Source organism: Nyctereutes procyonoides, unplaced genomic scaffold, assembly GCF_905146905.1.
Source record: "Nyctereutes procyonoides isolate TBG_1078 unplaced genomic scaffold, NYPRO_anot_genome, whole genome shotgun sequence".
In the NCBI taxonomy this organism is placed as follows: Eukaryota; Metazoa; Chordata; class Mammalia; order Carnivora; family Canidae; genus Nyctereutes; species Nyctereutes procyonoides.
In genome coordinates, this window is record NW_026575135.1 from 19,788,966 (window position 1) to 19,814,551 (window position 25,586).

General features: G+C 48.3%; 1 protein-coding gene across 2 annotated transcripts; it reads right to left on the minus strand.

Moving 5' to 3' along the window:
- Positions 1–8,262: 8,262 nt before the first annotated feature.
- ALDH1B1 (aldehyde dehydrogenase 1 family member B1) lies at positions 8,263–13,226 on the minus strand. 2 transcript variants are annotated; one of them, XM_055301572.1, is made up of 3 exons: positions 13,091–13,226; positions 12,568–12,766; positions 8,263–10,904 (listed from the first exon to the last, which is right to left on the minus strand). In XM_055301572.1, exon 3 carries the CDS (start codon positions 10,892–10,894, stop codon positions 9,341–9,343), a length of 1,554 nt encoding a protein of 517 aa, XP_055157547.1. In that variant the 5' UTR covers positions 10,895–10,904; positions 12,568–12,766; positions 13,091–13,226; the 3' UTR covers positions 8,263–9,340. The 2 variants fall into 2 exon arrangements, with proteins under 2 accessions (XP_055157547.1, XP_055157548.1); XM_055301573.1 differs by lacking the exon at positions 12,568–12,766 and having other exon boundaries at positions 13,091–13,224.
- Positions 13,227–25,586: the final 12,360 nt, after the last annotated feature.

Sequence of the window (25,586 nt, forward strand, 5' to 3'; positions counted from 1 at the left end):
GAGTTCTTTTTTTTTTTAATTTATTTTTTATTGGTGTTCAATTTACCAACATACAGAATAACCCCCAGTGCCCGCCACCCATTCACTCCCACCCCCCGCCCTCCTCCCCTTATACCACCCCTAGTTCGTTTCCCAGAGTTAGGAGTCTTTATGTTCTGTCTCCCTGATATTTCCCACACACTTCTTCTCCCTTCCCTTATATTCCCTTTCACTATTATTTATATTCCCCAAATGAATGAGACCATATAATGTTTGTCCTTCTCCGATTGACTTATTTCACTCAGCATAATACCCTCCAGTCCCATCCATGTCGAAGCAAATGGTGGGTATTTGTCATTTCTAATGGCTGAGTAATATTCCATTGTGTACATAGACCACATCTTCTTTATCCATTCATCTTTCGATGGACACCGAGGCTCCTTCCACAGTTTGGCTATTGTGGACATTGCTACTATAAACATTGGGGTGCAGGTGTCCCGGCGTTTCATTGCATCTGAATCTTTGGGGTAAATCCCTAACAGTGCAATTGCTGGGTCGTAGGGCAGGTCTATTTTTAACTCTTTGAGGAACCTCCACACAGTTTTCCAGAGTGGCTGCACCAGGTCACATTCCCACCAACAGTGTAAGAGGGTTCCCTTTTCTCCGCATCCTCTCCAACATTTGTGGTTTCCTGCCTTGTTAATGTTCCCCATTCTCACTGGTGTGAGGTGGTATCTCACTGTGGTTTTGATTTGTATTTCCCTGATGGCAAGTGATGCAGAGCATTTTCTCATGTGCATGTTGGCCATGTCTATGTCTTCCTCTGTGAGATTTCTCTTCATGTCTTTTGCCCATTTCATGATCGGATTGTTTGTTTCTTTGCTGTTGAGTTTCATAAGTTCTTTATAGATCTTGGAAACTAGCCCTTTATCTGATACGTCATTTGCAAATATCTTCTCCCATTCTGTAGGTTGTCTTTGAGTTTTGTTGACTGTATCCTTTGCTTTGCAAAAGCTTCTTATCTTGATGAAGTCCCAATAGTTCATTTTTGCTTTTGTTTCTTTTGCCTTCGTGGATGTATCTTGCAAGAAGTTACTGTGGCTGAGTTCAAAAAGGGTGTTGCCTGTGTTCTCCTCTAGGATTTTGATGGAATCTTGTCTCACATTTAGATCTTTCATCCATTTTGAGTTTGTCTTTGTGTATGGTGCAAGAGAGTGGTCTAGTTTCATTCTTCTGCATGTGGATGTCCAATTTTCCCAGCACCATTTTTTAAATTTATTTATGATAGTCACAGAGAGAGAGAGAGAGAGAGAGAGGCAGAGACACAGGCAGAGGGAGAAGCAGGCTCCATGCACCGGGAGCCCGACGCGGGATTCGATCCCGGGTCTCCAGGATCGCGCCCCGGGCCAAAGGCAGGCGCCAAACCACTGCGCCACCCAGGGATCCCCCCAGCACCATTTATTGAAGAGACTTTCTTCCAGTGGATAGTCTTTCTTCCTTTGTCGAATATTAGTTGACCATAAAGTTGAGGGTCCACTTCTGGGTTCTCTATTCTGTTCCATTGATCTATGTGTCTGTTTTTGTGCCAGTACCACACTGTCTTGATGACCACAGCTTTGTAGTACAACCTGAAATCTGGCATTGTGATGCCCCCAGCTATGGTTTTCTTTTTTAAAATTCCCCTGGCTATTCGGGGTCTTTTCTGATTCCACACAAATCTTAAAATAATTTGTTCTAACTCTCTGAAGAAAGTCCATGGTATTTTGATAGGGATTGCATTAAACGTGTATATTGCCCTGGGTAACATTGACATTTTCACAATATTAATTCTGCCAATCCATGAGCATGGAATATTTTTCCATCTCTTTGTGTCTTCCTCAATTTCTTTCAGAAGTGTTCTATAGTTTTTAGGGTATAGATCCTTTACCTCTTTGGTTAGGTTTATTCCTAGGTATCTTATGCTTTTGGGTGCAATTGTATAATGGGATTGACTCCTTAATTTCTCTTTCTTCAGTCTCATTGTTAGTGTATAGAAATGCCACTGACTTCTGGGCATTGATTTTGTATCCTGCCACGCTACCAAATTGCTGTATGAGTTCTAGCAATCTTGGGGTGGAGGCTTTTGGGTTTTCTATGTAGAGTATCATGTCATCGGCGAAGAGGGAGAGTTTGACTTCTTCTTTGCCAATTTGAATGCCTTTAATGTCTTTTTGTTGTCTGATTGCTGAGGCTAGGACTTCCAGTACTATGTTGAATAGCAGTGGTGAGAGTGGACATCCCTGTCTTGTTCCTGATCTTAGGGGAAAGGCTCCCAGTGCTTCCCCATTGAGAATGATATTTGCTGTGGGCTTTTCGTAGATGGCTTTTAAGATGTCGAGGAATGTTCCCTCTATCCCTACACTCTGAAGAGTTTTGATCAGGAATGGATGCTGTATTTTGTCAAATGCTTTCTCTGCATCTAATGAGAGGATCATATGGTTCTTGGTTTTTCTCTTGCTGATATGATGAATCACATTGATTGTTTTACGAGTGTTGAACCAGCCTTGTGTCCCGGGGATAAATCCTACTTGGTCATGGTGAATAATTTTCTTAATGTGTTGTTGGATCCTATTGGCTAGTATCTTGTTGAGAATTTTTGCATCCATGTTCATCAGGGATATTGGTCTGTAATTCTCCTTTTTGGTGGGGTCTTTGTCTGGTTTTGGAATTAAGGTGATGCTGGCCTCATAGAACGAATTTGGAAGTACTCCATCTCTTTCTATCTTTCCAAACAGCTTTAGTAGAATAGGTATGGTTTCTTCTTTAAACGTTTGATAGAATTCCCCTGGGAAGCCATCTGGCCCTGGACTTTGTGTCTTGGGAGGTTTTTGATGACTGCTTCAATTTCCTCCCTGGTTATTGGCCTGTTCAGGTTTTCTATTTCTTCCTGTTCCAGTTTTGGTAGTTTGTGGCTTTCCAGGAATGCGTCCATTTCTTCTAGATTGCCTAATTTATTGGCGTAGAGCTGTTCATAATATGTTTTTAAAATCGTTTGTATTTCCTTGGTGTTGGTAGTGATCTCTCCTTTCTCATTCATGATTTTATTAATTTGAGTCTTCTCTCTCTTCTTTTTAATAAGGTTGGCTAATGGTTTATCTATCTTATTAATTCTTTCAAAGAACCAACTCCTGGTTCTGTTGATCTGTTCCACAGTTCTTCTGGTCTCGATTTCGTTGAGTTCTGCTCGAATTTTAATTAACTCTCTTCTTCTGCTGGGTGTAGGATCGATTTGCTGTTTTTTCTCTAGCTCCTTTATGTGTAAGGTTAGCTTTTGTATTTGAGTTCTTTCCAGGTTTTGGAATGGATGCTTGTATTGCGATGTATTTCCCCCTTAGGACTGCTTTTGCTGCATCCCAAAGATTTTGAACGGTTGTATCTTCATTCTCATTAGTTTCCATGAATCTTTTTAATTCTTCCTTAATTTCCTGGTTGACCCTTTCATCTTTTAGCAGGATGGTCCTTAACCTCCACGTGTTTGAGGTCCTTCCAAACTTCTTGTTGTGATTTAGTTCTAATTTCAAGGCATTATGGTCTGAGAATATGCAGGGGACGATCCCAATCTTTTGGTATCAGTTCAGACCCGATTTGTGACCCAGTATGTGGTCTATTCTGGAGAAAGTTCCATGTGCACTTGAGAAGAATGTGTATTCAGTTGAGTTTGGATGTAAAGTTCTGTAGATATCTGTGAAATCCATCTGGTCCAGTGTATCATTTAAAGCTCTCGTTTCTTTGGAGATGTTGTGCTTAGAAGACCTATCGAGTATAGAAAGAGCTAGATTGAAGTCACCAAGTATAAGTGTATTATTATCTAAGTATTTCTTCACTTTGGTTATTAATTGTATAAGTATTTGGCAGCTCCCACATTCGGGGCATATATATTGAGGATTGTTAAGTCCTCTTGTTGGATAGATCCTTTAAGTATGATATAGTGTCCCTCTTCATCTCTCACTACAGTCTTCGGGGTAAATTTTAGTTTATCTGATATAAGGATGGCTACCCCTGCTTTCTTTTGAGGACCATTTGAATGGTAAATGGTTCTCCAACCTTTTATTTTCAGGTTGTAGGTGTCCTTCTGTCTAAAATGAGTCTCTTGTAGACAGCAAATAGATGGGTCCTGCTTTTTTATCCAGTCTGAAACCCTGCGCCTTTTGATGGGGTCATTAAGCCCATTCACGTTCAGAGTTACTATTGACAGATATGAGTTTAGTGTCATCATGATATCTATTCAGTCCTTGTTTTTGTGGATTGTTCCACTGAACTTCTTCTTAAAGGGGAATTTTAAGAGTCCCCCTTAAAATTTCTTGCAGAGCTGGTTTGGAGGTCACATATTCTTTCAGTTCCTGCCTGTCTTGGAAGCTCTTTATCTCTCCTTCCATTTTGAATGAGAGCCTTGCTGGATAAAGTATTCTTGGTTGCATGTTCTTCTCATTTAGGACCCTGAATATATCCTGCCAGCCCTTTCTGGCCTGCCAGGTCTCTGTGGAGAGGTCTGCTGTTACCCTAATATTCCTCCCCATGAAAAGTCAGGGACTTCTTGTCTCTTGCTGCTTTAAGGATCTTCTCTTTATCTTTGGAATTTGCAAGCTTCACTATTAAATGTCGAGGTGTTGAACGGTTTTTATTGATTTTAGGGGGGGATCTCTCTATTTCCTGGATCTGAATGCCTGTTTCCCTTCCCAGATTGGGAAAGTTTTCAGCTAGGATTTGTTCAAATACATATTCTGGCCCTCTGTCCCTTTCGGCGCCCTCGGGAACCCCAATTAAACGTAGGTTTTTCTTCCTTAGACTGTCATTTATTTCCCTTAATCTGTCTTCATGGTCCTTAATTGTTTGTCTCTTTTTTCCTCAGTTTCCCTCTTTGCCATTAACTTGTCTTCTATGTCACTCACTCGTTCTTCCACCTCGTTAACCCTCGTCGTTAGGACTTCTAGTTTGGATTGCATCTCATTCAATTGATTTTTAATTTCTGCCTGATTGGATCTAAATTCTGCAGTCATGAAGTCTCGTGAGTCCTTAATGCTTTTTTCTAGAGCCACCAGTAGCTGTAGAATAGTGCTTCTGAATTGGCTTTCTGACATTGAAGTGTAATCCAGATTTTGTAACTCTGTGGGAGAGAGGGCTGTTTCTGATTCTTTCTTTTGAGGTGAGGTTTTCCTTCTAGTCATTTTGCTCAGTGCAGAGTGGCCAAAAACAAGTTGTTTTGGAAAAGGAGAGAAAGAGAGAGAAGGAAAGGAAAGAGAAAGAGAAAAAAGAAAAAGAAGAGGAAAAAAAGAGAAGAAAAAGAGAAAGAAAAAGAAAGAAAGGTGAAAAAAAGGGGGGCGGGGGAAGCAATCAGAAATCAAAAAGAAAAGAAAAAAGAAAAAAAACAGAAAACACGGGGAAGTATCTTCTGAATCTGTAGACTTTAAGTCCCTTGACTTCCCCTGGAACTGTCCGTCCAGCTGGTCTTCTGGGGGAGGGGCCTGTTGTGCTGATTTTCAGGTGTTAGCACTTGGGGGAGCTGCTCTGCCCCTGCCTGGTGCAGGCTACTCAGTGGGGGTTGTTTACCCCGTGAGGCCCCAGGAGGAACAGCCGCAGTGGCTGCGGCAGCTCTGGAAGCCTGGATTCAGCCTCCGCAGTAACTCCGGGGCTCTCCGTCTGCAGGGCCTGGAGGCTCCGGGGCGGGGCCGCTGATCTGCTCAGCTCGGGGCAGGAGCGTCCTCGCTGTCCTGGGCCCTCCCGGCCTCTGCCTGTCCCGGGGGAGGCCGGATCCTGGGCTGTGTCCCGGCGCCCTGTGCTCCGGGGCCTGCGCTGGTGGATTCGCGCTCCCGCCCCGCAGCCGCCTCCGCCGAGCCGCCGTCCCGAGCCCCTCCGAGCTGCTGCGGCCCCGCCGTGCGCGCTGCAGCCCTTAGGGAGCTCGGCGCACTCTCCCGGGGCGCAGGTGTCTGTTAGTGTCCCCGGGAGCCCGAGGGCATCCCCGCCCTCCTGGGTCCTGCTCCAACTCCCTGCGAGCCCCTTTCCGCCCGGGAAGGTTGGTGCAGCTCCTGCTCCTCCGGGACGGGGCTCTCCTGTCCTGGGGACACTCGCCCCGGCCTCAGCCCGGCTCCTCGCGGGGCCCCTCCCCCTCGGAGGCCTTTTGTCTCTTTATTTCTTTTTCCCCGTCTTCCTACCTGGATAGAAGCGCGAACTCTTCTCACTGTAGCGTTCCAGCTGGTCTCTCTTTAAATCTCAGGCCGAATTCGTAGATTTTCAGGATGGTTTGAAGGTTATCTAGGTCATTTGGTGGGGACAGGTGATTTGGGGACCCTGCTCTTCCGCCATCTTGCCCCTCCTCTCCAAACTAGAGTTCTTAAAAGGCCCAGGATCTGAGATCTGGGGTCTGATCTAGAGAAGCCCTGGTGGATCCAGCAGAGAAGTAGGGTGTTTGCACTTGTTCAGCAGCTGCTGAACTGCTCTGGGCTCCTGAGGCTTCCTGAGGTGTGATTAGATGCTCCGTCAGTTTGGCCCCCTTTCTGGGCCCTAGTGTATGCACAGAAGAACCTGAGTCCAAATGAGCCTCGTGCTAAACCCCTCAGCTTCCACTTCCTCATCTAAAAAGAGGGTCGGGGTCCCTGGGTGGCACAGCGGTTTGGCGCCTGCCTTTGACCCAGGGCGTGATCCTGGAGACCCGGGATCGAATCCCACGTCGGGCTCCCGGTGCATGGAGCCTGCTTCTCCCTCTGCCTGTGTCTCTGCCTCTCTCTCTCTCTCTCTCTCTCTCTCTCTCTCTCATAAAAATAAATAAATAAAATAAATAAAAATAAAAAGAGGGTCACCCCACGGCCTCCTTTATGGGATTGTGAGGCTTCAGTGGCACGTAAAGACGACTGGCAGAGATTGTGCTGGACAGAGTAAGCGCTTGGTGTAAGCTTGTGGAATGGGTGCTGGCCCAGAGTCGCATCTATGACCAGGTGCAATCATGTACTTAATGAGACCTGGTTCAACCTCCTGCTCACACCTCCTGCAGTGACAGCAACGAAGGAGGACAGAGGGGCCTTGGGGCTCAGCTGACTAGGAATCTGACCTGACTGGTTAAGCTCAGAATTTCAGGGATGAAGTGAAGGACCTAGAAGGAACCCCCACACTCTGAGACACCCTCTAACAGTTCCTCTTGGCTTGGAAGTACCAAGAAGCAGATGACAATGTTGCTTGTTAGTGGTGGGAAACCCCTGTTTCCTTCTTCCTCCCACCTTCCCAGGCTGTTGCTCTCTATGCAAATGTGCCAACAGCCTCCAGAGAAAAAGATCAAAGGTGCACTTTGGGGGACAGTCAGGGTCACCCCAGGCTTAGACAAATGGTGCAGAAAGGAGGCCCTAGGAAGGGGAGACTAGGGACCTGAACAGACCCCGAGTTCGCAGGAAGCAGGGTCAGGCCCACTCCTAAAGACACAGAACAAAGTCATCCCGATGCCTCAGTGAGGTAACAGGACATTAAAGAGATGACCAGGGCTGCGCATTCCCATGACTGGGTCTACTTGAGTGAACCAAGAAGTGCAATGAGCAACGTGGTCTAGAAAGATGGAAGACAAGGAGAGAGAGGATCGACATTGTTGTGGACCGTGGTCTGGCTGTCTTGGATTCACTCCCTTCCGATAGGGAATGAAGTTGGAAGACTAACAACAAATACACTCAACTCTGAAGTTTAAAATTCTGGAAACCAGGGCTCCTGGGTGCCTCAGTCAGTTGAGCATCCGACTCTTGATTTCGGCTCAGGTCGTGATCTCAGGGTCCTGGGATCAGCAGGTGTCAGGCTCTGTGCTCCAGAGGGAGACTACTTCTCTCTCTTCCTCTGCCCACCTCCCCCCCTCCCTCACATGCACAAGTACTCTTGCATGCTCTCTCTCTCTCTCTCTCTCTCTCTCAAATCTTTAAAAAATAAAAATAAATAAAATTCTGGAAACCCCTAGCATGTCAGAATGGCTGTGATGCAGGGCTCTGCTTGAGGGGTGGTGTGCTTGGGTAGGGGCTGGGGGAGAGTGTGGAACCCTAAAATGGGGACCCAAATGGACTTGTTCTAGGCAGGAACCAGGACTTTTCTCTGTGGGCCTTCAGACTGCACTTTGTCACCCAGCCAAGGGAAAACAAAAATGCAACTAGAAATATTGGGGAGGGAACTTTTGCACCTGGCTGGGGGTTGACTACATGACTACTTGTGTCCCTTCTGTTACCTCAACTCTAAAATTTTCAGTTAGAAGAGAATATTGGCACCCAATGGACTAGATTGGCAAACAACGTATGAATATCTTTTATTTGATTTTTAATTGAAATTAATTCATATATCATAAAAATCATCCTTTTATGTGAATCACTGTGCAATTCAGTACTTTTTAGTATATTCACAAAGTTGTGCGACCATCACTACTATCCATTTTCAGAACCCTTCAAAACTTCCCAAAAAGAAATCCTATACCCATTAGCAATTACTCCCCATTCCCTCCTCCCGCAACACCTGGAAATCACTCATATACTTTTTTGTCTCTGGATTTGCCTATCCTGGACATTTCATGTAAATGGAATCATACAATATGTGGCCTTGTATGTATGTCTGGCTTCTTTCATCCTGCCTAATGGTTTCAAGGTTCATCCATACTATAATGAATGTCAATACTTCATTCCTTTTTTTATGGCTGAATGGCACAAGGAATATTCCATGGAAACATTTCATTTATCCACTCACTAGCTGATGGACACTTGGGTTATTTATTTTAAAGGAATGGTTTATATAAATGCATTCTTTGCTCACTTCTCCCTCAAATTAAAGAAAATCAGCAGCAAAATGAAGGGTAAGCAAGCAAAATAGCCAGCAACTGGTACTTAAAAAAAAAGGAAAAGCATTCTTGATTTTTTAGGTTAAGTCATTGAAAAATGGGGCCAAGATTTGGCACCCACCTAGTTTGACACTCCTAATGCTTTCAAATCCTACATCTGAACTGAGTCCATCTACTAAGCCATTAGGTTAATCCATTGGGATGTCCTCGGATCAGAAGCAAGAACTAAAAGCCACTGCCCAGATCAGTAGTTTTACATCTATTTTCCAGACACTCCCAAGATTTCATGGAAATAACTCTGGGCCACCAAGGTGGCTGGGGCTGAGGGGCTATTGGATAGGACTCCAGGTCTGGTCCCCGGCCCTGCTTTACCAAGAGCAATTCTCATTTTAATTGTTTTATTTGTTGAGCTTCCCTATTAGAGTTCATATGGAGCAAATAAAGTGGGGCCTGAGGCTAAAAACACTATTTGGCAACCATGGTCTAGGTGATTATGGAACCTGTGGACTGGAGGGGGGGTCCCCGTGGTAGCCTGTCTTACGAGTTCTTTTGCGGAATCTTGATGGTAACTGTCTTCACCTCCGTGTAAGCCTTAAGCCCATCCTCGCCCAGCTCCCGCCCATTGCCAGATTCCTTAAACCCTCCGAAGGGCGTGTGGCAGGTGACAATGTTGTAGGTGTTTACCCACACCGTGCCAGCCTGGAGCGCCTGCGTGAAGTACATGGCCTTGTCCAGGTCCTGGGTGAACACGGCAGCAGCCAAGCCGTACCTGGTGTTGTTGGCCCTCTCGATCACCTCCTCTATCTTCTTGAATTTAAATAAGGGCTGCACGGGCCCAAAGATCTCCTCTCTGGCGATCTTCATGTCATCCTGCACGTCACCAAAGACCGTGGGCTTGATGAAAAAACCGCGATCCCCAAAACGCTCCCCGCCGCACAGCAGTCTGGCCCCCTCCTTCTGGCCGAGCCGGATGTAGTTCAGGATTCGTTCAAACTGCTCCTTGTCCGCCTGGGGCCCCTGCTGGGTGTCCAGCTCAAAGGGGTTCCCGACTCTTCTCTGCTTAGCCTTCTCCACGGTTCGCTCCAGAAATTCATCATAGATGGATTCTTGGACGAAGGTCCGGGAGCCGGCACAGCAGCACTGGCCCATGTTGAAGAACAAGGCTTCGTGGCACTGCGCCACAGCATGCTCCATGTCAGCGTCGGCCAACACGACGCTGGGGCTCTTCCCACCCAGCTCCAGGGTGACCCTCTTCAGGTTGGAGTCGCCGGCCGCCTTCTGGATCAGGTGGCCCACCTCCGTAGAGCCGGTGAAGGCAACTTTGTCGATATCCATGTGCTGGGCGATGGCTGCACCTGCCGTGGGGCCGTAGCCGGTGACGATGTTGACCACCCCCGGGGGAAAGCCCGCCTCTTTGATGAGGGAGGCCAGGTACAGGGCGGAAAGGGGGGTCTGCTCTGCCACTTTCATGACTACGGTGTTGCCGGTGGCGAGCGCTGGGGCGAGCTTCCAGCCCTGCATGACCAAGGGGAAGTTCCAGGGGATTATCTGGCCACAGACACCAACCGGCTCATGCCGGGTGAAGCAGAAGTGCTCGCCATCCATGGGGATGGTCTTGCCGTGCCACTTGTCGGCCCAGCCAGCAAAGTACCGGTACACCTTGATGACCTCATCCAGGTCCAAGGCGTAAGACTCCTGGAAAGGCTTCCCGTTGTCCAAAGTCTCCAGTGAGGCCAGGTAGACGCGATCCCGCTCCACGAGGTCGGCCAGGCGGTTCAGCAGGCGGCCCCGCTCTGAGGCATCCATCCGGCGCCACGGAGACCCCAGGCGGAAGGCCTCGCGGGCTGCTTTCACTGCCCGGTCCACGTCAGCCCGGTCCCCTTCAGCCACATGGCCAATGACCTCTCCCGTGGTGGGGTTGACTGTCGGGAAGGTCTTCTTGCTGGCTGCGTCTTGCCACTCATTGTTGATGAACAGCTGGTTGTAGCGGATGTCCGGGTTCAGGATGGGGCTTGGAAGGGCTGCTGCGGAAGAGTAGGGGGCGGTCCTGCCATGGAGGCAAAGCAACCGGGGTGCCAGGAAGCGCAGCATGCTCACCACTCTGCAGGGGGACAGGAGGAAGCAGAGGGAACAGGTGAGAGCTGGCCAGGTGGTCACGCAAAGGCCCACCAGCTCAGACGTTCTAAGATGCCAGCATAAAGGTGCCACCTCTAAAAACATGGATTGTCAAGGGTATAAAGGCCCTACAGAACCCTCTGGTCCAACGCCCTCATGTCCCATCTATCCTCCAGCTCACTCTCACCTCTTCTGGGTCTTGGATCAAATGTCACCTGCTCAGCAAGGCCTTCCCTGATTGCCCTTTATAAAATTTATAAAACTGCCACCTTTCTCACTATCAGCGCCCTGTCTCCCCCATGCTTTATCTCTCCCCACCTGCGACATCGAATAGTATATTTACACACTTATGTGTACTTATGTGTTTATTGTCTGCCTCACCCCAGTAAAACATCAACTCTGAGAGGTCAGGCATTTTTTTTCCTGGTTCATTCACTGCTGTGTCCCTGATGCCTCGAAGTATGCCTGGCACAGAGCAGCTGCTCCACAGCTAGTTGCTCAGTGATATGCATCAAAATTTCCATAAACACTGTTCATAGTTTGACCTAACAATGGGGAAGAAACCAAAGGGGCTGAGAGACAGAGTTGTTCTCTGAGACAAGGGCTTGCTTCACTTCACCCCCGTGCCTCAGTTTCCTCTTAATGTGAAAGGCCTCATGGGGCTACACTGAATGGGGCTGTGCACTTAAAAAGCTTGGCAGCCCTCCACCCCAGCACATCAGAGCCAGCAGCACCCTCAGGAACCAGCCTAGCCTGGCCCCCCGGGGCACAGGTCTCAGCTTCTCAAGAGGGTAGCAAGTCTCAGAGCCTCTGGAAAGAAGGGCCTGTTTATTCTTGCCTAAAACTCTGAAACATTCAGAGTTTATTAAAAACAACAGCTATAACATTTAAACAGTATATAAAATGTATTCAATGAAATGCATTTCATACATATGTATGAATACAAATTCATGTATGAATTTCATACATAGGTGTATGAAATTCCTAGATTCATTGAAACAGTTACTCTTCAGCCATATCAACCCCTCCACCTTCTCTGTCTCACTTGAGTCTTGACCCATCCAGCAGCCAAGAGGAACTGCACCTGGCTTCTCCACCCCAACCCTCTGCCACGGGGCATCCTGGAAAGCAAAGCCCAGCCAGGTGCCTCAGCTTCATACAGAGCAGTGCTGCCCCAAGAAAGCCCTCCCTTGGAGGATAGTTGAGCCAGCAGACCTGTCAGGGGTGCATGCAAGTTCCATTCTGCTCAGTGCTCTGTCCTATGCTGGGACAGAAGCAGCTTTGTTTGAAGTCTGGGTCTGAGGCCAGAAGGGGTCCCAGGGGAGGCTAAGTGGAGGTAACCAATCCATGGGGAGGTGGGGGTGGAGGGGCTAAACAGAGAGACAGTCATAGACCAAGGCTGGCAAATCTTTCATGCTAAACGCCAAGGCTGTTCCTCTTCTAGGGGCTTAAATGGGTCCACGGTTGGAGCCTTCACTTGCATTTGGAAGACCATTGCTCGCAGCATACCTCGCTTGACAGTTTGCAGGCCATTTTCTTAGCACCTAAGTCCAGGAGACTCCTAGTAAACCCTGGGGTAATCTGGGCAGATGATCATGACCCCCATTCTGGAAGAAGACTGGGATCAGAGAGAGAGGTCAGGGACTCACCGAGAACACACAGCAAATAAGAACAGGAGCCTCGGCCTGGATTCCCACAGTCCTAGTTTTGTTTCCTCCTGACTGTGGGCGATTTCTTCCGGTTCCCAGCACTAGTGCCCACCGCCAAGCACCAGAGCTCTGGACCACCCTGTACGAGTGGCACCAACGGCAAGAGCGGCCCCTCCAATGAGGTGAATTAATAAGTGACCTGCAGTAACACTGGCTGTTAGCAAGGTTACACCCTTTCTGCGGGGAGGGGTACGTGCCTTGGCCTCCAGCTAGAGTGGGGGGGGGGCTCTCGGCCAGATTGGGCTGGATGCGCGGGAGCCTGAGGTTGAGCTAAGGGGGGGAAGGTTTGCCCGGATCTGCGTCCTGCGAGCCCCACAGCAACCACCCAGCGACCCGGGTGCAGGCGCAGGGGTGTTAGTGTCCAGGGGGTCCCACAGTGCACGCCTTGGGGTCCCTGGGGGTCCCCCCTCCACGGCGGGCGGGCGGGGCGCGGCGTGGGGCCCGAGGGGAGGGCGCTGGCTACCTGCGGCCGCTGGCTGGTTAGCCCCGGTGCGCTCCGCTCCGCTCCGCCGCGGCTCGCCCGGGCCGCCTCCGCGCTGGGCTCAGCCGCCCGACCCGGCCGAGGCCGCTCCTCCCGCTGGCGGTGGGGGCAGAGCCCCCCTCCTCGCTCCCGGCTCCTCCCCCCTCGCGGAGACTCCCGGCGCGGGCTGCGGGCCCCAGGCGCTCGCGGGGGAGCGGAGAGACCCCGGGGCAGGCCCTCGCCGCCACAGGTAGGCTGCAGCCGGGCGTGCGCTTCTGCAGCCCCTGGGGACCCCTCGGTGCCGCCCCTCTCTCGGTCTCCACCCCCCCCCCCCCCCGCCGCTCTACCCCCTGCCCTGCCCTCTGAGATGTTCTTTGCGCGCTTTTTAAAAATGCATTTTCTGGGGCCTAGGACAAAAAGAATATATGCACAATCTAGAAAACTTGGAAAACACGGAAAAGATTGCAAGAATTTTTTTTTTTTTTTGGTTGCAAGAATTTTAAGGAATACCTTCCATTGACAGTTTTTCTGTCAATTTCTGAGAAGACTGTTAAAACCCGTAAGGATTGTGCGGAGCTACTTCTTTGCATTCCGTCATTCCTTGCTTCATGTATTAGGTACATAATATGTTTATGATCATTAAGACTTATGTATTGACCTTACATCATTACGAAATTACATTTTTGACCTCTGGGGGGGAAAAAACAGCTTCAATCCTTTCACCCAAAAGGTGCCATTTATCTTGCAGGTATTTTTAACTGTATTCTTTTTCAAAAATTCATTTAATACAAAAGAAATTATATGGTGACCTCTATTCTGTGGCCTGCTTTTTTCCCTTTTCTTTCTTTCTATCGTTCTTCCTGTCTTTTTACTTATTATGACTTATTGTGAACCTTTTCTCATGTCATGTTAACTAAAAGGCAACACTGGCCTCTCCCAACTGGCACAGAATTCTGTGGTAGGGTAGACAGTCCATGGACACTTAGCTTGTGGCCATCTTGTTGCCATAAAGCCTGAATGCACATCTCTGACTCACTCGGCCTCCACTGCGCCTTCCCTCTGGTTGGAGAGGGTGGTGGGAACCTAAGAGCTGTTTCCCACCCTTGTTTGCAGCTAGAGTTCTGTGCTAACTAGGTGCCTCTGATTTAGCGACACCCCTGCCAAATGTGGAAGGGGGAGGGTACTGTCCTGCCCCTTCGAGGGCATCGCTGACATGATGGCAGGTTTGAGGATTTTCTGCATTAGCCTTCCTGGTCCCTTCTCCAGCTTCCTGGATACAGGGTGGCAGCTGTGGGTGCCACCCCTAGACTCGGACCACCTGCTCTTTGAATCATGGCTGCAGGGCTGTGTCTGCAGCTAACCAGCTCCTGAGGTGGCCTCACACAGTAATGACACTGGTGGGCCACATCCATCTGGTGCTGGGACTCTGTCCTGGAGGTCTGGCTCTCCCTCCAGCCCTTCCAGCAATTCGGTCATCACCTGAATCAGTAGTTTCAAATCCCTGCTTCTGCACATATTGAGTATTCCTGTTTTCCTGCTTGAACCTGACTGATTCACATTATTGTTTCCTTAAGCTACATCTCTTTGGAATCTTTTGTTACCATGTCCCCCTTAGGATGTTTACATCCTTGGACGCAAAATGTAGTTCTTTGCTCAAAGCAGCACATCTCGCGTCTTGCCACGGCTATGTTCATGGCTTCCTCCGGCTCCCCCAGCAATGGTGTAGTCCCTTGCAGAGCCCTTCCGCCTCCCCCACAGCACATGGCCAACCCCGTACCCCTTGGGCACTTGGCACTACGTGATGGACTGACTTAATAATAATTCAGTCAATTATTAACAGCCTCATTGACAGAAGCAGTGAGTCCACAACAACAGGAGTATCAATTTTCATGCTGCTAAGAAAGCTGTGGCAGGTGAGAGGCCAGTGGCAGACAGGAAGTGGCCCCATAGGGAGAGGTTGAAGGCTGTGTCCTGCGAAGAACAGCCCAGAAAGAACTGGTGTGTCCATTCCTTAGAACCCACGGGACAAGTTTGCACCCTCCAGATCTCCAAAGGACAAAAACAGGCATCTGTGGAGTGAGGGACAGTTACAGGGAGCAGAGGAAGAACTTCCTGATGGGCGCCTGGGTGGTTTGTGGTTGAGCATCTGCCTTCGGCTCAGGTTGTGATCCCGGGGTCCTGGGATCAAGTCCCACATCAGGCTCCTTGCAGGGAACCTGCTTCTCCCTCAGTCTGTGTCTCTGCTTCTCTGTCTGTGTCTCTCATTAATAAATAATAAATAACATCTTTAAAAAAAAAAAAAGAACTTCTTGACAAAGTAGAGCCAGCTAAGCAAGGATAGGAGGGGCTGCTTTGAAAGGCAGTGAACCAAAAAGAAAAAAAAAAGAAAGGCAGTGAACCGCAACCCCCCCCCCCATCACTGGAGGAATACAAGAGGAGATAGACAACCATTTGGCAAAACCCTGTACAAGGGAGCACTAAATAAGGACTGAAGAAGACAGGTGGCTTCCAGACTTAGATGTGCATCAGAATTGCCTAAAAAGTATCCCCCCCAAAAATCCTAAAACCAAAAAAAAACCCAACCTCAGAATCTCTCTAGGTCTTACCTTCAGGGATTTTAAATTTTTAGGTGTTGGTTGAGACCCAGGAATTTTTTTTTTTAAGTTCTCCACATGCTCTTGGTATACAACTATATTTGGGGAGGACCGACCTATCTGCTCTTTGGGGATTCTATGACTACCGTGGATGGTTTTCAGAAAGGCACTAATCCAGCGAATGCTTTGTCTCTATCTATAGAGTCCATTCAGCATGCCCACCCTTGACATTTCATAAGCTGTGGCTGTCATCAGAACTCACCAAAATCGTCCCATTGAAAGGCATTTGTAAAAGCATCCAAAAAATTAAAAAGCAAAAACCTTCCACAATGCTTGACATTTATAGTTTGGAGACAAGGACACATGTGCCGTGGTTCAGGGTAAAAGGCATAAATTATTTTTGCGGAGAGTTGACTATTGTTCAGGAATGTTTTCGATTCAGCTTCCTAATTGGCAAAAAAAGATCCAGGCCTCTATAACGGATGTTGGGCCTGGAGCCACTGTAAGTGTTTGGACTAAAAGGATTGGAGGGGAAATAGTGAGATAACACAAGCCACAGCCAGGTCATTGTCAGCAAGGAATGTCACCCAGGGATGTGTTTACACTGGCCTGGTGGGAGAAGAGAAGCTATTTCTATCCTTCAGCATTTTGGGGCCTTATATGTCTAGGAAGTTACTAGAGAAGATTCCTGGCTCTGAGACAATGAACAGATGAGACAGATTCTGAACAAAAAGACATGCAAGCTGCACTGGGCATTTATTCTCCACGAGCCCGACAGGTGCCCCTGCTCTCTGCCTTTGAACTGGAGATGGAAACTGGGTCAAGATAGTGAGGGAGCTGCAGGGAATGAAAATTTAAAAATAAAAGTGCATGTAAAAGCAAACGAGAATAAACCCTTTGCCTCCCTGTCCTTTTCTCCTGAGTGAACCTCTATACTCTGTGAAGTTTACATTGTGTGAACACGACCAAAGTCTGAATGTTGTCAAACCAAACAACCAGCCCTGAGTACTGACCACTAATTCCATTTCCCTTCCACCTGCCTGCCTGCCTTCCTCCTACCCTCCCTCTGCACCTCAGGTTATAGTTGAGTAAACTGAGAGCCAAAAAGGGAGAGGGACTTGCCCAAGAACCCACAGGAGGTGTGTGGCCAGAGTTCAAGCTAAATCCCGGCTCTCGCACAAGCACACAAATCACAGGGACATGGAAGTAGAACGTGGGGCAGCACAGGGCATCTGTCGTTAAGGATCATGAGGTAGGGAGATTATCCCGGATGAGAGGGGTGGGTGCAATGGAATCACAGGGATCCTTATCGAAGAGGGATGGGGATGTTAGCATCAGAGGAGATGTGATAGAGGCAGAGGGTGGAGTCATGCAGCCGTGAGCCAAAGCATGCAAGCAGCTGGAAAAGGCAAGGGAACAATTTTCCCACAGTGTCTCCAGAAGGAACACAGCTCTGTCAACATCTCCACTTTAGTCCAGTGACCCACATCTCAGAGCCCACAGAACTGTAAGATAAGCTAGTATTGTTTTAAGCCATTAAGTTTGTGATAATTTATAATAGCTAACAAATGGAAAACAAATACATTGGCTCACTCATTTATAGCCCTTGTAGTCATTCGAGTTCATGGGCTCTGGTCTAGCTGGAGCAGGCCTAGTGGTCAACAGCCTTCCACTGTACAGATGCCACAATTACAGCGGACGTTGTTTCTTTTGCTCACCCAGCATTCCTCTGTTCTGAAAAGGGACCTTCTTCTGCCTCCACCCCAATCATATTTTTGAGTCAGAACTGCCCGTCATAGCATAGTCCATATCCTGGGGAGCTCATTAATCCCTGTTAATTATAAATGCCTTATATTCTGCATTTCTAACAAGTTACTCAGTGATGCCAGTGCTGCTAGTGCCAAGACCAGCTTCATACAGCAAGGGTAGAGTGTGAAGGACAAGCAAGGGGTAATGAAGAAGCAGGTGAAAGTTGCAGGTAACAGGGACAGGCATAGGCATAGCATAGGCCTTGAGATGGGAGAGAGGTCAAGTGCATTCAAGGAACTGGGAGAAGACAGACAAGAGAGGTGAAGGGGCAAATAGCTCTGGAAGAGGCTGGAGGTGTGGGGAAGGGGCCAGACTGTTCTGGAGGCCCAAGTAAGATCTCTGACCCCTGGGCCAGGCCCTGGGAATAAACCTAATGTGGTCCTACCCTGGAGTTCCTCTGAGCTTGACCCGACCACACTGCTGGCATAAACTACCATACACCTCTGGTAGAGAGTAGCTCCAAGCTCTGTGGAAGAACAGAGGAGGAACCCTGAGTTCCTCCCACCTGGGACCTCTCAGGAGATTACTTTTCAGCTGAAGTCTGTGTCAGTTAGAACTAGTTCAGACACAGGGGCACCTGGGTGGCTCAGTAGTTGAGCGTCTGCCTTTGCCTCAGGTCATGATCCCGGGATCCTGGGATCGAGTCCTGCATCGGGTTCCCCGCAGGGAGCCTGCTTCTCCCTCTGCCTGTGTCTCGGCCTCTCTCTGTGTGTCTCTCATGAATAAATAAATAAAATCTGTTTTTTAAAGATTTTATTTATTTATTCATGATAGACATAGAGAGAGAGAAAGAGGCCGAGACACAGGCAGAGGAAGAAGCAGGCTCCATGCCAGGAGCCCGATGTGGGACTCGATTCCGAGACTCCAGGATCACGCCCTGGGCCAAAGGCAGGTGCTGAACCACTGAATCACCCAGGGATCCCAAATAAATAAAATCTTAAAAAAAAAAAAGAAATAGTTCAGACACAGATCATTAAACAGTGGTTCTCAACTGTGACTACATGGTAGTAGCATCACCTGGACAGCTCTTTACAGCATCAAAGCCTGAGCAACACTTCTGATCCCCAGTCAGAATCCTTTGGTGTTGTACAAGGTTGTCTAATTTTCCTCATTGTCATTTGGGTTTTTTTTAAAGATTTTATTTATTTATTCATGAGAAACACACACACACACACACACACACACACAGAGGCAGAGACACAGGCAGAGGGAAAAGCAGGCTCCATGCAGGGAGCCAGAAGTGGGACTCAATCCCAGGTCTCCAGGATCATGCCCTGGGCTGAAGGTGGTGCTAAACCACTGGGCCACCAGAGCTGCTCTTGATTTTGTTTTTAAGCTCCTCTACTGACTCCAGTATGTAGCTTTTTGTGGACTCCTGAAATTAGAGAGAACCCAAAATAAAAGTGGCTTAAACAAGAGAGAAGCAAACTTTTCCTCTCACTTCAAAGAAGTGCAGAGATGGGCTGTCTGGGGCGGATGGAGCTCTGCTTTGCCTTCCTTCCTACGGCACAGAATCCCACTATAGTTTTGAGGAAGAAGGAGGCAAGTTGAAAGGATCCAGTTTGCAATTTAAAGATTATTCTGGTTGTAGTGTGTATCTCTTCTAGATTCCTAGGGGGTAGAGATGATTCCAAGTTATACTACCCAAAACAGCAGGTGTCAAGAACTACTTAAGCTGGCTGCTGATGGGCACAGAGAGGTCATTATATTTATTTCTGTGTATACTTAAACTGGTTCATAATAAAAAGTCAAAAAACGTGATAGGATCATGTCACCAGATCATTAGAATCTGTCCTGGATCAAAGGCTCTGCAATGGATCTGTCCCTTCGTGCCCCTCATGGGTGGGCCTGAGGGGTCTATGTCTTTATCTAAACGCACAGTTAATTATTGGACGGCAATCACAGAACAGGGCCAGGGTGGCACCAGGGGCAAGGGGCTGGGTGTGTGTGACCTTGGGTAGCTTCCTTCTCCTGGCCCCAGTCCTCCCCACTTCAAAGGAGGGGCTACAAGCTATGAGATGCACAGAAGGGCTATTGGAGGATCAGGGCCCAGGAGGTTATGGTTTGGCTGATAAATTGTTAGCAGAGTCCTTGGACCACAAACTTCGGCCCCACACATGTGCTAGTTGTAAAACCGTCAGTTGACTTTCCCATCCTGTTATCACCGCTGGTTCTAGGCTGTAGTGAGGCAATGACTGAAGTACAAAGTGTTGGCAGAGGCCAAGTGTATCTTTACACACTTGCTGACTGAGCGAGCCTGAGATGCTGCCCTGCCGTTAGTGACACTTGGGGCAGATTTGCCAATGAATGTGCAAGGAAGGGCTTCTTAGCTCCAGGAACACCAGACCAGAGCAGGGGAGTGGGGACCAGCCACTGCTCAGGATACCCTTGCCTTTCTCCTCCTGCTTCCAAGACTGTTTCCACACTAACAAGCATCTGCTTCCATCTTTCCTCTCTTCACTCGGCATCTATTAGGGATGACCCTGGTGCAGAGGCCCTGGCAGTGCAGAGATGAACCAGGCACTACCCCCGTCCTCAGGCCTTTGAGGCAGATTAGGAGGCACACAGATGTGGAAACTGGTGCATTTCTCTTACACAGTGTCTCTGTGAGAGAGCCCCAGGGTGCCAAGAGAGCAAAAAGAAACAAGAAATGGAACACGATAAAGCCTGGGAAGGTCTTGGGAGACTTCCTGGAGGAGGTAATACTTGATCTGAATATTGAAAGCTGAAGAGGGCCAGGGGAGAGATGGCATTTCTGGAAAGCTGAGTTATAGGTGCAAAAGACCAGAAACGAGGGGTGGCCTGGGTGGCGTGGGGAGCTGTGAGTAGCTCCTGCTCGCTGGTACTTAGGATGGGATGGGCAAAGTGGGGTGCAGTAAGAGAGCCAAGGCTGGATTGGGGAGGGTGACATACCGGGAGGGGCCTGAAGTATCATATCATGCTAAGGAGTTTCAATGTTACCCCGAGGAGACACAGGAGGACTTGTGACTTGGTTAGGTGAGAACCATTTCATTTCATCGGATCCTGTGATAGTGAGTGAGGATTAGGGTGAGTAGAGAAATGCCAGTAGCAGTGACCTGTATAAAATGGGAGTTGATTTCTCTAAATAAGAAAAATAAGCCCAGGGGGAAGCCCGGGTGGCTCAGCAGTTTAGCGCTGCCTGCAGCCCAGGATGTGATCCTGGAGACCCGGGATCGAGTCCCATGTCGGGCTCCCTGCATGGAGCCTGCTTCTCCCTCTGCCTGTGTCTCTGCCTCTCTCTCTCTCTCTCTCTGAGTAAATAAATAAATATATATATTTAAAAAAAAAAAAAGAAAAAAGAAAAAGAAAAATAAGCCCAGAGGTAAGCAGTGCAGGGAGGCGATAAATGATCCTCAAGTATATGCATCCCCCCAACTCACCAATTGGTCATCCTTAGCAGTAAGCATTGCCTTCGTGGTTTGAAATAGCAGCTACTACATCCACATTTCAGGTGGCAGGAGGGAGGGAAGGATGAGGACATTTTATTTATTTATTTATTTATTTATTTATTTAATTTATTTTTTTTAAGATTTTATTTATTTACTCATGATAGTCACACACACACACACACACACACAGAGAGAGAGAGAGAGAGAGAGAGAGAGAGAGAGAGAGAGAGGCAGAGACACAGGCAGAGGGAGAAGCAGGCTCCATGCAGGGAGCCCGACTTGGGATTTGATCCCGGGTCTCCAGGATCGTGCCCTGGGCCAAAGGCAGGCACTAAACCGCTGCGCCACCCAGGGATCCCAGGATGAGGACATTTTAAAAGGCACTGCTTTTGAGGAAAGGTCCCCAAAGCTGCCACCATTTGCATTCCTTTGGCCAGAACTTCATCACATGGTACAGCTAATTATAACAGAGGCTGGGATGGACGTGCAGGCTTAATCCTGGGTGGTCATTTGGAGAGATCCCATTTCTGTGGTTCTATGGGAAGACAGATACTGGGGCATAACCAGGAAGCTCTGCAACAGACCCTCCTAACTCTGCTTCAAAAACAAGCGTTATCAGCTCCGGTGGACAGATAAGAACACTGAAGCTCAGAGAGTGAAAATGATTCACTTGTTAGTGGTGCACCTGAATTGCAAAACTTGGCTTTGATTGCCACATTCTTAAGCACTAGGCAAGCTACTGGAGGTGACTGACCTGGGCTTAGCCTCCCCTCTCTGAATCTGGTTTCAAAGATCCTGCCACGCCTGCCTGAGTGGGTCATCGGGAGGAGCAGCCCCTACCTGGGAGGACTACCATGATGGCTGATACTACGCTTCACCTTACAGAATCAGGGACAGAGCAGGGAGCAAGGGGGCCCTTGAGTTTCTGGTCCAATGTTGCCATTTTACATATGGGGAGACTGTGGCCCAGGAAAGGACTTCTCCAGGTCCTTCAGGGAGTCCATGGTAGGGAAGGAGGCTTGGACTAGCATTCATAGCAAGTCTTATTTATTATTCACCTGGTATCTAGTGTGGTGTTTACACAACCTTTTCATATAGGCTGCATCCTGGTTAAGGCCACAGATGCAAGTTGGGGAAATTGCCGTAGGGGTGGAATAAGAAAGGTGTTTCCCATTGCACATCTGTTCATAAGGATTATGGGGCATGGAATATTCCTTCCCCAGAACAGAGCAGTATGTCTGCAACAATGAGGAGGATGGAACCACAGATGAGAGAGGACACAAGATATAGTGGGCAGAGACCTGGGCTGGGGGCCAGAGGCCTGGGTTCCATACTACCTGCCTCACTGTGTGCCCTCTGGGCCTAAATGTCCATATAGTGAGGGGACTGGGCTAGACCACAGACCCAAATGAAATCTTACACAGAAGGTCAATGTCAGGGTGCCTGGGTGGCTCACTCAGTTAAGAGTCTGCCTTTGGATCTATACCCTAAAAACTACAGAACACTTCTGAAAGAAATTGAGGAAGACTCAAAGAGATGGAAAAATTTTCCATGCTATGGATTGGAAGAATTAACATTGTGAAAATGTCAATGCTACCCAGGGCAATTTACACATTCAGTGCAATCCCTATCAAAATACCATGGACTTTCTTCAGAGAGTTGGAACAAATCATCTTAAGATTTGTGTGGAATCAGGGATCCCTGGGTGGCGCAGCGGTTTGGCGCCTGCCTTTGGCTCAGGGCGCGATCCTGGAGACCCGGGATCGAATCCCACGTCGGGCTCCCGGTGCATGGAGCCTGCTTCTCCCTCTGCCTGTGTCTCTGCCTCTCTCTCTCTCTCTCTGTGACTATCATAAATAAATAAATTAAAAAAAAAAAAGATTTGTGTGGAATCAGAAAAGACCCTGAATAACCAAGGGAATATTGAAAAAGAAAACCAGAGCCGGGGGCATCACAATGCTGGATTTCAGGTTTTCCTACTACAAAGCTGTGATCATCAAGACAGTGCAGTTACTGGCACAAAAACAGACACATAGATCAATGGAACAGAATAGAGAACCCAGAAATGGGCCCTCAACTCTATGGGCAACTAATATTCAACAAAGCAGGAAAGACTATCCACTGGAAAAAGGACAGTCTCTTCAATAAATGGTGCTGGGGAAATTGGACATCCACGAGCAGAAGAATGAAACTAGACCACTCTCTTGCACCATACACAAAGATAAACTCAAAATGGATGAAAGATCTAAATGTGAGGCAAGATTCCATCAAAATCCTAGAGGAGAACACAGGCAACACCCTTTTGGAACTTGACCACAGCAACTTCTTGCAAGATACATCCATGAAGGCAAGGGAAACAGAAGCAAAAGTGAACCATTGGGACTTTTTTTTTTAATTTTTATTTATGTATGATAGTCACAAAGAGAGAGAGAGAGGCAGAGACACAGGCAGAGGGAGAAGCAGGCTCCATGCACCGGAAGCCCGATGTGGGATTCGATCCGGGTCTCCAGGATCGCGCCCTGGGCCAAAGGCAGGCGCCAAACCGCTGCGCCACCCAGGGATCCCAACCATTGGGACTTAATCAAGATAAAAAGCTTCTGCACAGCAAAAGAAACAGTCAACACAACTAAAAGACAACTACAGAATGGGAGAAGATATTTGCAAGTGACCCATCAGATGAAGGGCTAGTATCCAAGATCTATAAAGAACTTATGAAACTCAACACCAAAGAAACAAACAATCCAATCATGAAATGGGCAAAAGACATGAACAGAAATTTCACCAAAGAAGACATAGACAAGGCCAACAAGCACATGAGAAAATGCTCCGCATCACTTGCCATCAGGGAAATACAAATCAAAACCACAATGAGATACCACCTCACACCAGTGAGAATGGGGAAAATTAACAAGACAGGAAACAACAAATGTTGGAGAGGATGCGGAGAAAAGGGAACCCTCTTACACTGTTGGTGGGAATGTGAACTGGTGCAGCCACTCTGGAAAACTGTGTGGAGGTTCCTCAAAGAGTTAAAAATAGACCTGCCCTACGACCCGGCAATTGCACTGTTAGGGATTTACTCCAAAGATACAGAGGCAGTGAAACCCCGGGACACCTGCACCCCGACGTTTATAGCAGCAATGTCCACAGTAGCCAAACTGCGGAAGGAGCCTCAGTGTCCATCGAAAGATGAATGGATAAAGAAGATGTGGTCTATGTACACAATGGAATATTACTCAGCCATTAGAAACGACAAATACCCGCCATTTGCTTCAACGTGGATGGAACTGGAGGGTATTATGCTGAGTGAAGTAAATCACTCAATCGGTGTCCTTCAATCGGAGAAGGACAAACATTATATGGTTTCATTCATTTCGAGAATATAAAAAATAGTGAAAGGGATTATAGGGGAAAGGAGAGAAAATGAGTGGAAAATATCAGAGAGGGTGACAAACTATGAGAGACACCTAACTCTGGGAAAGGAACAAGGGGTAGTGGAAGGGGAGGTGGGCAGGGGGGATGGGGTAACGGGTGAGGGGCATTGAGGGGGGGCACTTGGCAGGATGAGCACTGGGTATTATACTATATATTGGCAAATTGAACTCCAATAAAAAAGATACACACACACACACACACACACAAAAAGAGTCTGCCTTTGGCTCGGGTCATGATCCCAGGGTCCTGGGACTGAGCCCCAGGTTGGGCTCCCTGTTCAGTGGAGAGTCTGCTCCTCCCTCTCCCTCTAACCCTCCTCCCTACTTGTGTTCTCTCTCTCTCTCTCTCCCTCCCTCCCTCGTAGATAAATAAAATCTTAAAGAAAAAAAAAAAGAAAAAGGTCAATGTCAATCCAGGTGAAAAGGAGCTGCTCCCTGGACCTCCCCACCCCCATAGGACCCCTGAGGCAGCTCCAGGGGTCTCTGTAGCTCCATCATCCCTCCCAGCTCTGCTCCTGGGCTGAGGTGTCTAGGAATGTTCAGGAGGAGGGGCAGCATAAACAGTCGCAGCATAAAGCGACGCAGGGGCAGGAACCAGGGCGTGTGGCCTCCACCTGGCCTGGTGAGAATCCTTCACAGGGTCTAGAGGACAGCTGGCCAGGTCTGTCCTCCCAGGACCAACTTTTTGGACCAAATGACCTGCTAGAAAGGAGGGTGGGTGGACAGATCAAGGGTCCCTTTCTGGGCAGTGACTTCCCAGGGCTGTGAATTTGTCCCTTGTCCCACTCTGGTGTGTAAAGGGTGGGAGAGGCTCCTCAGACAGACAATACTGTACCAGGTGGTGCTTGAGCCTATGGAGGAGCTAGGTGTGCCATTCAAAACCTGAACACCAGAAGTCCACACGGACTAGGAACATAGAGCCTGCTGGGCCAGGCAGGACTCCTTTGGATGCTGAGTCATGAGGAGGTTTGGGGGGGTCTCAGGGCAGTGGTTAGGAGGCCAGAGTAGATATAGGTGGGCTCTTGGGGGCTCAGACACTGGCTGCTTACAAATTGGTTGGTGATCATTTCATATGAAAGCACCCATATGGCAGTACTAGCACTTTTCACCTGGGAAAATGAGTCCTGCATTGTCATTTATGACTTGAGCCAAAGGGGTTATCACTGTGACAGGAAGAATATGAACTAGGAGCGTTGTTATCCTGATTGTACAGGAGAGGAGACTGAATCCCAAGCAGGGACAAAGACTTGCC